The sequence below is a fragment of the Dendronephthya gigantea genome, unplaced genomic scaffold (genome assembly GCF_004324835.1).
Source record: "Dendronephthya gigantea isolate DGI-Jeju-01 unplaced genomic scaffold, DenGig_1.0 000090F, whole genome shotgun sequence".
NCBI lineage: Eukaryota > Metazoa > Cnidaria > Anthozoa > Malacalcyonacea > Nephtheidae > Dendronephthya > Dendronephthya gigantea.
This window is the reverse complement of record NW_021163100.1, coordinates 656,014-668,488: the sequence shown is the minus strand read 5'-3', so window position 1 is coordinate 668,488 and position 12,475 is coordinate 656,014. Positions and strand designations below refer to the sequence as shown.

At 35.5% G+C, this 12,475-nt stretch overlaps 1 protein-coding gene across 4 annotated transcripts in view; it reads right to left on the bottom strand.

The window, feature by feature from the left end:
* LOC114533436 overlaps window positions 1–12,475 on the bottom strand; it is a 119,176-nt gene that overhangs the window by 100,483 nt on the left and 6,218 nt on the right. Inside the window, exons 1-11 of one of the 4 annotated variants that reach the window (XM_028554950.1) lie at window positions 7,460–7,704; window positions 6,602–7,123; window positions 6,335–6,448; window positions 5,724–6,108; window positions 5,187–5,554; window positions 4,360–4,479; window positions 3,624–3,746; window positions 3,147–3,272; window positions 2,718–2,840; window positions 1,966–2,304; window positions 1,328–1,567 (exon numbers count right to left, since the gene is read on the bottom strand). In XM_028554950.1, the coding sequence (XP_028410751.1) occupies window positions 1,328–1,567; window positions 1,966–2,304; window positions 2,718–2,840; window positions 3,147–3,272; window positions 3,624–3,746; window positions 4,360–4,479; window positions 5,187–5,554; window positions 5,724–6,108; window positions 6,335–6,448; window positions 6,602–7,123; window positions 7,460–7,664 (2,665 nt within the window). In that variant the 5' untranslated portion in view covers window positions 7,665–7,704. Of the gene's footprint in view, window positions 1–1,327; window positions 1,568–1,965; window positions 2,305–2,717; window positions 2,841–3,146; window positions 3,273–3,623; window positions 3,747–4,359; window positions 4,480–5,186; window positions 5,555–5,723; window positions 6,109–6,334; window positions 6,449–6,601; window positions 7,124–7,459; window positions 7,705–8,036; window positions 8,151–9,284; window positions 9,525–9,904; window positions 10,232–10,913; window positions 11,037–11,357; window positions 11,478–12,002; window positions 12,371–12,475 lie in introns of those variants that run through there. The other 3 variants (XM_028554948.1, XM_028554949.1, XM_028554952.1) reach the window with 3 other exon arrangements.

Below are 12,475 nucleotides of genomic sequence, written 5' to 3'. Positions count from 1 at the left end.
TATTCATGGATAAAACCACTGTCCGGCCTATAGACGGACCTGGGGCCGGTTGTATCAAGCCCGTTTAGCCTAAACGGTGGTTAAGTTCAAAATAGAAAGCAAGTCTAACGTTTTACTCAACAAGCAAACTAAATGTTTTTAACCTTAATACAAAGATACTGTTTGCAACTACATATTTAGTACATAATATTCAAGTTCACTCATTCAAGAAAGATGTAAGAGTGTTATTTAATTTTGACTTATCCACCGTTTAAGCTAAACGGGCTTGATACAACCGGCCCCAGGGCCGTAAGTACAAAATAAATGTAATTGTTGGGATACATGTTTTTCAAATAAATTATTCAGTTCGGCTCGACGAATTTCTATTTTAAGCTATTGCACTTACAAAGGAAATCCGTCGGGCGGAACTGAATGATTATATTTATTATTCATTAGATAGTGTAATCGTCTGCTGATTGGCTGAAAATGCATATGTACGGATAATTTCAGATATCCGTCGGTGCCCGAGCTATATTTCAGCGGACATAGCGTTATCTGTTGGTGCCCATGCTTTTTGCCAGCTTTTATAGTGTTAGGTTGTTATCTGCAGACGTTTTTGGACCGCGCCCGCGGTTTCATACCGGTATCGTACACAAGCGCGGGAAATTCGCGAGCTTCGGTTTTTTCTATTTACGTAATAAAATTTACAATGGCTGCAAGTACGAGTGCTCGACTCGCATCAGTTTCAAACAGTGGCGTAGCCAGCCTGACGATTTAGTCATGCTATGCAAATTTTATGTTATTATCATTATTCATCTCTTTAGAAATTCATTGTTTTCACAGTCAATGAACACCAAAATATTAGCATAGCATGACTAAATTGTCGGGCTGGCTACGCCACTGGTTTCAAAACAGGGAGTGGAGAAAATACTCGCTAATAGAGACTCAGGATACGAAGTACTATTTTGAATGACGAGCAATAAATTGTTTGAATATTTACGTTTTATTATGCTCATGTCCTCTTTTTCTGGGATCCAGTGAATAATAAAACAATTACTAAATTCGGCTTTCGTAGGATATCCAGAGTAATTTAGGCCTCATCCTGCTGAGCTTCATCCAATAAGTTTAGAATTAACACCCCCCCCCCCCACCCCATAGGCAAATTCGAATACTACATTATGGTCAGTAAAATTAAACACAAAGTCAAAGATCTAAAATTTCTATTCAAGTTTGGAAAAATAATTTTCATACCAAAAAATACCCAATTCAATTAGGTTCTTGTTTGTATATAATTTTTTTGGCCGGTGGATAAACAATAAAACTTTATTAAAAAGTAATAAAACCATACCTTTGCAAGTAGTAGACGACATATTCCGTGCCAAAGTCGCGAATTCATTAAAATTCTGTAACAAATAGACATGATTATCCACGGGAGGAGAAGCCATTGTCCTAAGCTCGTCCACATCGATTCCTGAGCCAACTCCAATAGAATATATGACGATACCAGAGTTTTTCAATTCTTGCGATGGTAGTGCGACACTGCCACTGCTCCTCCCATCGGTTAAGACTATCAATACTCTTTTTGTTCCTGAAAAAATTCAATTTATTATACATGGGCCCATGGTCACAGCAGATTCATCATGCATATTTCCCCGGTTCCATTTATTCATTATTTTATTTTGGAAAGGGTTCAATGTGATTGCGATGAACATAATTCAAATGTAGGACATGTCTCACGTTCGAACATCCATTAAACTGGAAGAAAATAAAGCTTCTTACCAAAAAGAATCAATAAAGATCAGATTTTTCTTTATGGGTTAAGAAAATCTAATCTTCTCAGAATAAAATCGGCGCAATCAGATACTTTACCCCCCAAATTAGTTTAAAAATAAAACTTTTCGAAGTTGGTTTTGAACACATTTGGGTCGAATGCACACCAAACCAATTATTATATAGAATGATTCAATAGAATCCAATTCAACAAACCTAATATGCGGGCACCATTGTTTGTATTGAACATGTCAGATTTCGCAAGTCTCAAGCCTTGGGCAGTATTAGTGCCTCCACCAGTGTAAGGAATGTTGTCTATCGCGGAATGAAGATCTTGTCGTGTCGGAAACTCCCGAGAAAATGTAAAATGTAAAGTCGGTGAGGACGCATATGACATCACGGAGACCCTTGTATTGTTTTGTGAAATCTTAAAATGATCGGTAAGGTCCTTAACAAAAGATTTTATTGTCTCAAAATGTCCACACCCAATACTACCAGAACTGTCTAACATAAATCCAAGATCACTCTTCGTCGTACACCTTGAAATTAATTCACCTTAAAAGGAAAGAAAGCACGTAAATGCCACGACAGTTTAAGATACCACTGGGTATAATTGCTGTAAACTATATATTTGTTGATGGCTAACATACGAATAACATCTGTTTGCCAGCTAGCTTAGATTTTTTTTTAAAATAGAGGCAATAATATATAATTATTATGGTGCATGTATCAGGGAAGTGATTTTGAATAAAGGGAGGGTCATTCTCGAAATATTTTCTGCTTTGAAAAATTGTTTCCAATGCATGAAATAATTCAGTCCTCGTGAAAGCCATAGGAAACGTGGTCAATAGGTCGTGGTCAAGGATTGATTCTTCTTGCGGTCGATCACCTTTCTTTAATTTTTTTTAATTTTCACAGCGTGTAAGAGTAGTTTCACTTTATAGCTATTGTGGGATACAGATACATACACGTTTGTCCATCTCCGGTATAGTCTTCCTTACAAACACAGGTAAAAGAGCCTTCGGTGTTGATACACGTTGCTCGAAATGGATTATCGCAGTTATGTGTTCCAGTGTCACACTCATTTATATCTGAAGACATAAATCACAAATAGAACTATAAGGTTAGTCTTCTTCAAGTCAAGTAGCTATATGAGAGCTTCACTGTATCTGGCAAAGTTTTAACAAAGCGCTCTCTCGCAGTGACTGTTTCCATTTTGCACTCGTCAATATCTGGTAATTGGATTTACAATAATTGCATGCATTATAGTGTTTTAGAAAATATTCTCTCTTTATTTCCAGGCGTGTGTATTAATGCACTGCAAATATCAATATTTAATTTTTCTGCATTCTGCAATAAAATGAGCACAATAATCATTACATATGGTTTGTACAAACCGCTGCAAAAGGTGCCGTCTCCAGTGTATCCAATAGGGCAAGAACAAACGTAGGAACCCGGAGTATTCAAGCAAGTTGCATTCGGATTAACGCAAATGTCTGGTTTCAAGAAGCATTCGTTAATATCTGAAGAGAGAAAACGGGAATTATGTCTGTTGCATTTTTTTCGAGTAATTATTAATGAATGTTTAGAACAATAATAAGACCATTTAGCTAAATTTCTTGAATTTTTGTTCTGTTCCCTTATCAATTTCAGCAAAAAATTTTTCTGATTTTTTGAAGGTTATATCGGTATATGTTTTACTTTCTTTCATGCACATCATTTAGCAGACATCTTGAACACGCAGTTTTCACTAATGGTGCAACCGCCTACAATTCTTTGTGATTGACATCGTCAATGCTGAAGATATATTAACTCTAAAAGTCTTTTCAAGGTTTAATTTTTCTTTTCTTTATTATACCTTTCTCATTCTTTACCTGAACAAAGTTTCCCATTTCCATTATATCCTATGTTACATGAACAGCTGAACGATCCATTTGTGTTAACACACGACGCTTGAGCATTGCAGGTGTCTTTTCCCATTTTGCACTCGTCAATATCTGGTAATGGGATTTAGAATAATTGCATGCATTATAATGTTTTATAATATAACATTTATAGTACGCGCGTGCTGATTGGTCGAGAAGCGTGTTTCTATAACTGTATAGAAACACGGGAATTTTCCCGCCGAACTTGTCAAGCGAAGTAATGTAATGAGAATTTGTAATTGAATCGAATTATAATATTTGTAAAAAATCTTTTTATGGAGTTATATTATAAAAGAAATAGAAAACGTTTTTCCTGTGTTTCTATACAGTTATAGAAACACTTGTGGGAGTTTGGGAGAACTCGAAATAACGTGGAAAAACTCGCCCTACGGACTCGTTTTCCCACTGATTATTTCTCGTTCTCCCAAACTCCCACGCGTGTTTCTATAACTGTATAGAAACACGGAAAATGTTTTCTATTTCTTAATTAGAAAACATTTATTTCCAGGCGTGTATATTAATGCACTGCAAATATCAATATTTAATTTTTCTGCATTCTACAATAAAACGGGCGCATTAATCATTATATATGATTTGAGAAGCAAATTTGAAACCTTTCTTCATTAGTTCAAAAGTTGAAATTGCTAAGAAGAAACTCAGCAAGAATTTTTGTATATGTTGCTACCTGCACAGTTCACACCATTTCCAGAAAACCCTTCCTTGCAAGAGCAGTTAAAACTTCCCAATGAATAGGAGCATGTTGAATACACAGAGCAAAAGGTTCCACGGCAACATTCATCCACGTCTAAAAATGAAAAAAATGTTTGCCAAATTTTTTATTGAATATAATTTTTGGAAACGGGTATTCGAACACACAAAATTAATGGGGTGCATCATTTACCATCTATCCTCTGCTCATTAAAAAAAATTACCCAACATTTACAATACATGTACTTTTGTACTGTGTACTATTATCATCAAATTTAAAATTGAGGTATTTTTAGAAATATTATATCTCAACTGTAAATCATCCAATCAGAAAGCTCGCTTTGTACCACGTGATCAGTAAATTAATCATGGAGTCCCATCGAATTTTTTCACATTATGCTATAAAAGTCGAATACCCCGCTGCAGCGGGGTATTCGAGTTTGCGTGTACCACGCGTGGATGCTTCGCACACGACTCGAGGTTGTCAACAATTTCAAAATAGAGGCAAAAGAAGCCATTTCACCCAGCTTTTGCGCTGCCTACACGTTTACATATAATTTATAGACCTTCCGCTGGGGGAATTCGACGAAATATTACCCCCTCGAGAAGATATATCCCTCCCTTGGGGGTAATATTTCGTCGAATTCCCCTCGCTCCAGGTCTATAAATGATAATTATCGATTGTAAAATAGAAGCCCTATTAACGTACATTATTTCAGCTAATTAAACCTGTACGGAAGCAAGAAGATTTAAAGATTAACTACCATTGCAAGTCATTCTTAAAATATTCAAAGAGCTACTCACCATATGCAACAACAAAACCGGCCATTTCTTGGTTCAATGAAATGTTTCCAACTTGTTTTAAAAATAAGTTCTTGACATATATGTAAATCAACTTATTATCTTTAGATAACACATACAAATTGTCAATATCAGTCGCAACTTGTATTTTGTTTGAATAGGTAATGTTCAGCTTGCTTGTTTTGCCAGTATATGTCGTTTTCATGACCTCGTAACCAGTGTCCTCGTAATTTATCCAGTAGATAGCACTGTCGTATACGTCAACAGAAATTGACTGCGCTAACCCGGAGTAGGTGAAATTTTTGAAAGTTTGATCATTTGGATCGTAACGAATTATTGGAGGATTTGAGGATCTGGCTATATAGAGATAACTATGAAAAGAAAGAGTACATGGTTTTACGAAATGTGTGAAAAAATCGTACATTTAAGCACTAACTGTTCCTTGGACGTTATTGGATGTTTTAATCTGCAGCTATTACATAAGTGTAATGGATGTCTGCTATTATACTTAGAATTAGGAGTAAGATTTACGTAATTTACCCTGAAACTATGTCGATTTCCAAATCTCTTACGTCAGAGATATCCGATAGAGCCTCAACTGCAGTTTGTTGACCACTTGAAATATTGTGCATCCATATATTTTTATGAAGTGAGTGGTAATAATATATCACATTACTTTTGCCATCGACTGTGAAAAAGCTTACATTACTGATCGGTATGGAGGTAGCGTTGGAACCATCCAAATTGTAACTATGAAATCCTGTATTATTAAAATACAGGTACAACCTTCTGTTTATACCATCATATGACAACAAAGCATTTAAACGATCATCGATACTGTTCGCGCTGAGTATGTGTTCTTTTGTGCTATAGGACAAAGTGCCCATTGATGTGGAAACGAATAAATAAGGTACTTGGCATTGATCTGAAAAGAAGAAACGTTAGTCGTGAATTTTCGTTCCAAAAACATAGTTGGAAATATTGTATACATGATTTTTAAACAATAATAAATGTTCACTTTCTACTGTAAAAATTCGAACATCTCATCGAAATCTCATCGACAATCTAACCATTGGTTTTACCCGGAATTCCTATAAGCAGGCGAATTGAACGACCAACAAGAAACATGACAGTGTTCAGGATTTAGTTACCTTGAATTTCACATCTATCTCCCAGGAAACTAGGATGACATCTACATTCAAATGAAGCACCAACGTTTGTACACCTTCCTCCATTGTAACATGGAGCACTCGCACAAGGGGTACCTTTCAAAAGAAGGTTCGATAATCGCTCAGAATGATGGAAATATTTATAATCAAGTCAACTGTGTAACACGCAAAAATGTTGAATACTGGAAGCACAAAAAATTCATTTCAAAGAAATCTCAAGAAGTGCAGTTACAGTAGTTATTTACTTACGGCAAATTGAGGATTCATCTAGACTCTCCCAAGGTATAACAACATTGGAAGCACAATCATCAGCGTAAGCTTCAAGAGCCTGACAATAACAAACAACAGGATCATCTTCACAAGCACACATATCATATTCACAATCTTCAATATATCCTTCTTGAACCGGATCGATATAACTGGAACAATTACTGAAAGGTGGTTTGGTTAACGCTGAACACTTATTACGAGCTATCAACTTTCTCCCTGGATTGATGTCACATGGGTGCGGCACTTCAACGGCTTCGTCACATTCTGGATCAACTTTCCAAGAATTTCCGAATTCAACAGAATCAGTTGTACATATTCCATCGTAAGTGCAGAAATCATCACCTCGTCTTTTATTATAAGTACCACATAAACCAGATGTTCTATTTATATAACGACCTAGAATTGTCACTCGCACATTGTAGACATTGTTCCAAAATACTGTCACACCATAATCACTTGTTACCAATGTTTGACCACTTCCAGGCTTAGTAATGTTAACATCTTAAATGATTATAAAATAGAATAATAAGTCGGGGACTTTCAATGGAGCGAAGACAAACTGTACAATAGAGAATATTATTGTTATGCTATGCGCCCCCCTACTTTGCTTCTCAGATCAGAATAATGAATACACTTTGATGTGATCCATGTGATCCATGTCAAATTATGTTAATTCATGTGATCCATGATTCGCCCAACTTAATTACTCGCAAAATAGAAAAGAAAAGCTGAAGAGAAACTAAAGGTATAGAATTTTATTGTTTTAAATAAAAAATGAATCATTTTATCTTGACTCATGAAATTTTTTTATCCAATAGAACTCATAAACCGAGATACCTGGATAGTCGACTGGCAACGTAACTTTCACACCATTAACTAACGTCATTCCTCTTCGGAGATGAATAAAGGTTGAATTTGTAAATATCACAGTCAATGATTTCGTACACGTCGGAAGTCCATTTCCACAAGGTTCATTTGCTTGCCTTATTTCAAATGTGTTGTTTACAAAGTCTTTTGCCAGAACATATTCACATTTTCCCATGAAGTCAAAACGTTTTCCATCGAATGTCGTGTAATGTGGATCTCCTGAGCTTTACATGTCGCTTCAACTACAAATAGGAGTTTAAAATATAAATTGAGCTGTTGTTGTTCGCATAAGGAATACATAAATAAAATATAGTTTCGTGGAAATACTGTGGGTAGATGTCGAAAACTCTCATGCTCAGACCACTCGTCATTCGATGGCCCATCCCTTGAGACGTTTCAATCTAGAAAGTTCTGTAAATTTTTATCGCGGCATTTTTCCGTGCTAAGCTTAGTTTTCGTCAAGATCATCTTACGATAATCGAATATGTATCCGAAACGCCCAAAAAATGCAGTTAATACACATATTCGTAGATAATATTGCACCTACCTCTCTTTTCGCAACTTTGTCCTTCAAAATCATGGTTACAAACACATTGATGGGTGCCACCGACCGCAACACACATTTCATTTTCTCCGCACTTCATTTCATTGCAGTTTAAAACTAAAATGAAAAAAAATCTAAATGAGTATAATAGAAAAACAATTTGTAAAATTCAATAGATTCTCGACTTCGAAATGCAAGTAATTTAGCTCTGTTATATGATAATAATCTTTAATTAGGAAAACTTTGTCACTATAAAGTGGTTTTCACAAAGGTCCTGCTTATATAGATCACTATAAAAAATATGAAACTATATGTATTAGATAAAAGTCGCTTTTTAAACATTCAACAAGACGCCTACTCAGGCGATCACTCGGACTACAGTTATCTCGTAGTAACAGGGCATGTTCGTGACACGCGCGCGAGAAACGATCCTAGGACGATTTCGATTGGTTCGAAGACTTCGTGCCGCCCACGCGTGATTTTTGTAAACTCGCGACGCAAAAGAAAAAACCGAGCCCATTTTACAACTCGGTCTACCTACGGTAGTCCGAGTAATAAAATATAGATAAGTCTAGGGTTATTAGGTTAAAGGTTTGAGAGTAACTTTCTCTTAAAAATCGATAATGAGGAAGCATTTCGTAAATATTACTGTGCTTGTTCATTTAGAATTGTGTTTATTTTTCTGTCGCACATTCTGCTACAAGCATGCATCTATACCACCCCGATTCGTTTCCTAGAATACCAGGCTGACCTGGGCGCGGTTTTCTGCTTTGCAATTAAAATCTTGAACCAAACTTGTACCAAATAAGGCGTTTGTTACACAGGCAAAATGTAATAGCGCGGCATAACATACCATTGACAAGCAGAACAAGAAATAAGTAGTAAAATTCAAGGCTCGGTATAATATGTTAGTCATTAACTAATCTCACATTTGCGCGAGATATTCGCTCAGGGAATTTTTTTTGCAAATATTACCAATTAATGGATTATAACCAACACGAATACTAGTATTTTTTGCTTCTCATGTACATAATTTGAATAAATTGACGAATCTTAGTAAGTATGGACAGGACCGCTTGGCATTGGTGATTGCGAGCAAAGTGTGGCACCTAATAACGTTTATCATCTCATTAAATAATATTGTTTGAATTGCATTCGAAGCGACCAAAATGCGACGTGTAACCTAGGGATACATTTGTGCATGGTTTAGATGTGTTATAAAAAATATGTTAAAGAACGATAAAACCATACCTTTGCAAGTTGAGGACGACATATTCTGTGCCAAAGTTGCAAATTCATTAAAATCTTGCAATAAGTAAACATATTTATCTGCAGGATGTGAAGCCATTGTTTTTAACTCGTTTACATCGATTCCTGAGCCAACTCCAATCGAATATACGATAACGCCTGCTTTTTTTAGCTCCTGGGATGGTTGCGCAACATTTCCACTGCTTTTCCCATCAGTCAACACTATCAATATTCTTTTTGTGTCTGAATGAATAATTTTTATTGATATTTCATTTATATTCGTTATTAACAACATCATGATGAAAAATATATATCGGGCATATTGCTGCGTATGCAAAAGAGTACATATTTTCGGTTCAGGAGGAGAGCTCGAGCCTCGAGGGGGATGCAATGAGATGTATTGATAAATTTTTTAGAATTCGCTAACTTTAGTTACTCAAAGATCTGGATTGGATTTGTAACTGAAATAAAGTTGAAATAACAAGAGAGTTCATATTCATAATTTCATTATTATTGAATCCGTTCAAATTTTTTTATGGCGCTAAATACGTGATAAACGTGATATGCATGCATGATAAACAAAAAATAACAAAATAAAAGAATAACTCGTATAATTAACAAACCTGATATGCGGGTATTAAACATGTGCGATTTCGCAAGTGTCAAGGCTGCGGCAGTATTAGTGCCTCCACCCGTGTACGGAATGTTGTCTATAGCAGAATAGAGATCTTGCCGTGTTGGAAATGCTTGAGAAAATGTAAGATGCAATGACGGCGAGGAGGCATATGACATCACGGAGACCCTTGTATTATTTTGTGAAACTTTGAAGTGATAGATAAGGTCCTTTACAAACGATTTCATTGTCTCAAAATGTGCTGACCCGATACTACCAGAACTGTCCAACATAAATCCAAGATCAATCTTCGTCGTACACCTTGGAATTAATTTACCTACGAAAAGAAAATGGAAGAACATTTTAATAAAAAGAAAATTGCCCGTTGAATCAGACTTGCATTGCAAGTAATAGTTAAGGACTTATCTGTATGGGAATTTTACATGGCGAGTGCGTTGCTCGCAAATCCCATAGAGAACAGTCGCTTGTATTTTGAGATTTTTTGTGAAATTGATTATCAATCTATGACAGCACCCTTGCATTACCTTTTACACAGAACAACCACATGCAGTAATTACCGATCTATACTTGCATCATATGTTTCATTACATGCATGTGAAGAAGATACTGTAAAGTTAACAGTACTTAGAAATTAACTATTCCAAATTTCGCAAAAAGGATTAAAGTATTTGGAAGAAAAAATAGAACCCATTGTTAGGCATAAAAGATAAAAAAATTGCCCCAACATTCGCCCAGAAATGAATTGATATCAATGTTATCAAACTGTTTTCCGGTCGAGCTTTGGTAGAGATATTAAGAATATTAACGTCAATGAGTGCGCAACGATGTTTGGCATAGATAACCCATGGCACTGAAAAATTTTTATGTACAGTGCACTGTAACTAAAGATATCAATAGTATACCAAAATGGCATAATTTCCTTTCTAACTTTCTATAATGATGACAAATGCTAGATATTTAAATTATATCATATTCTCAATTGTAGACGTTATACATACATGTTCGCCCATCTCCAGTATAATCTTCGTTACAAATACAGGCAAATGAACCATTCGTGTTTATACATGATGCTCGAATTGAATGGTCACAGTTGTTACTCCCAATCTCGCATTCATTTATATCTGTAGTGTTAAAACACAAAAATTAATAATTTCCAGACAAGGTACATAAAGTACTAGGTACATACATTTCCCGCAGTCTGGGGCAAATAGTAAAGCGTAGTTCTTATATGTCACCCACGGTCGACGTTGGCCTTGCATTATTTTGGATTTTTTTTTTGTTACAGCCCACAAACAATACATCGGCGTTGTCAGTGACATATGAGAACCATGCAGGCTTTAACGAAGCTTATTTTAAGCAAATATTGCAAAAAGCCGGCACACGACTGTTGTAAAAAATTTCTTTTAGTTAAAAGAGACACAGCGTGGCATTTATGTGTGTACCTTCACAATTTTCACCATTTCCAGTGTATCCTTCTTTGCAAGAGCAGTTAAAACTTCCCAATGAATCTGAACATGTTGAATACACTGAACAAAATGTTCCACGGCAACATTCATCCACATCTAAAAAATGAAAAATGGCTTTAAGCAAATTTTTATTGAGTACATTTTTTACAATGTTTCTTGAATATTGAAGCCTGAAATAAATAATTTTGTTTTATAGGTGCTGTGTATTTTAAATGTGATTGGTTCATTCATAGTCACATGACTTTAAATAAATGCAATGAAAGTGAAAGTGAAAGTGAAAGTGAAAAGTGCAAGTGAAAAATTGTTGCCCGCATATTGTCATAACAAGGTTTTTTGAAATGAAATTGTCGTGTAACATGTAGGTTTTTGTTTTTATATAACAAAACACTTAATGTTCGCTACACCTGGGGAAATAGTCAGTTTTGTTTTCCCTCGAGTCTCAATGTTTCCCTCGACTCAGACTCATGGGAAAACAAAACTCACTATTTCCCTCGGGAGCATACATTAAGTGTATAATATTTCAGCATGCAAGTTAAACCTGTACACAAGCAACAAGATTTAAAGATTTAAAGGTTATCGACTATTGCAAATCATTCTTAAAATATACAAAGATCTGCTCACCATATGCAACGACAAGACCTCTAATCTCCCGCTGTAATGAAATGATTCCAACATCTCGTGCATCCAAATTCTTGATATATTTGAGAATGAGGTTATCATGCTTAGATATCACGTACAAATTTTCAATATCAGTCGCAACTTGTATTTTGTTTGAATAGGTAATGTTCAGCTTGCTTGTTTTGCCAGTATATGTCGTTTTCATGACCTCATAACCTGTGTCCTCGTAATTGATCCAGTAGATAGCTCTGTCGTATACGTCAACAGAAATTGACTGCGCTAACCCAGAGTAGGTGAAATTTTTGAAAGTTTGATCATTTGGATCGTAACGAATTATTGGAGGATTTGAGGATCTGGCTATATAGAGATAACTATGAAAAGAAAGAGTACATGGTTTTACGAAATGTGTGAAAAAATCGTACATTTAAGCACTAACTGTTCCTTGGACGTTATTGGATGTTTTAATCTGCAGCTAT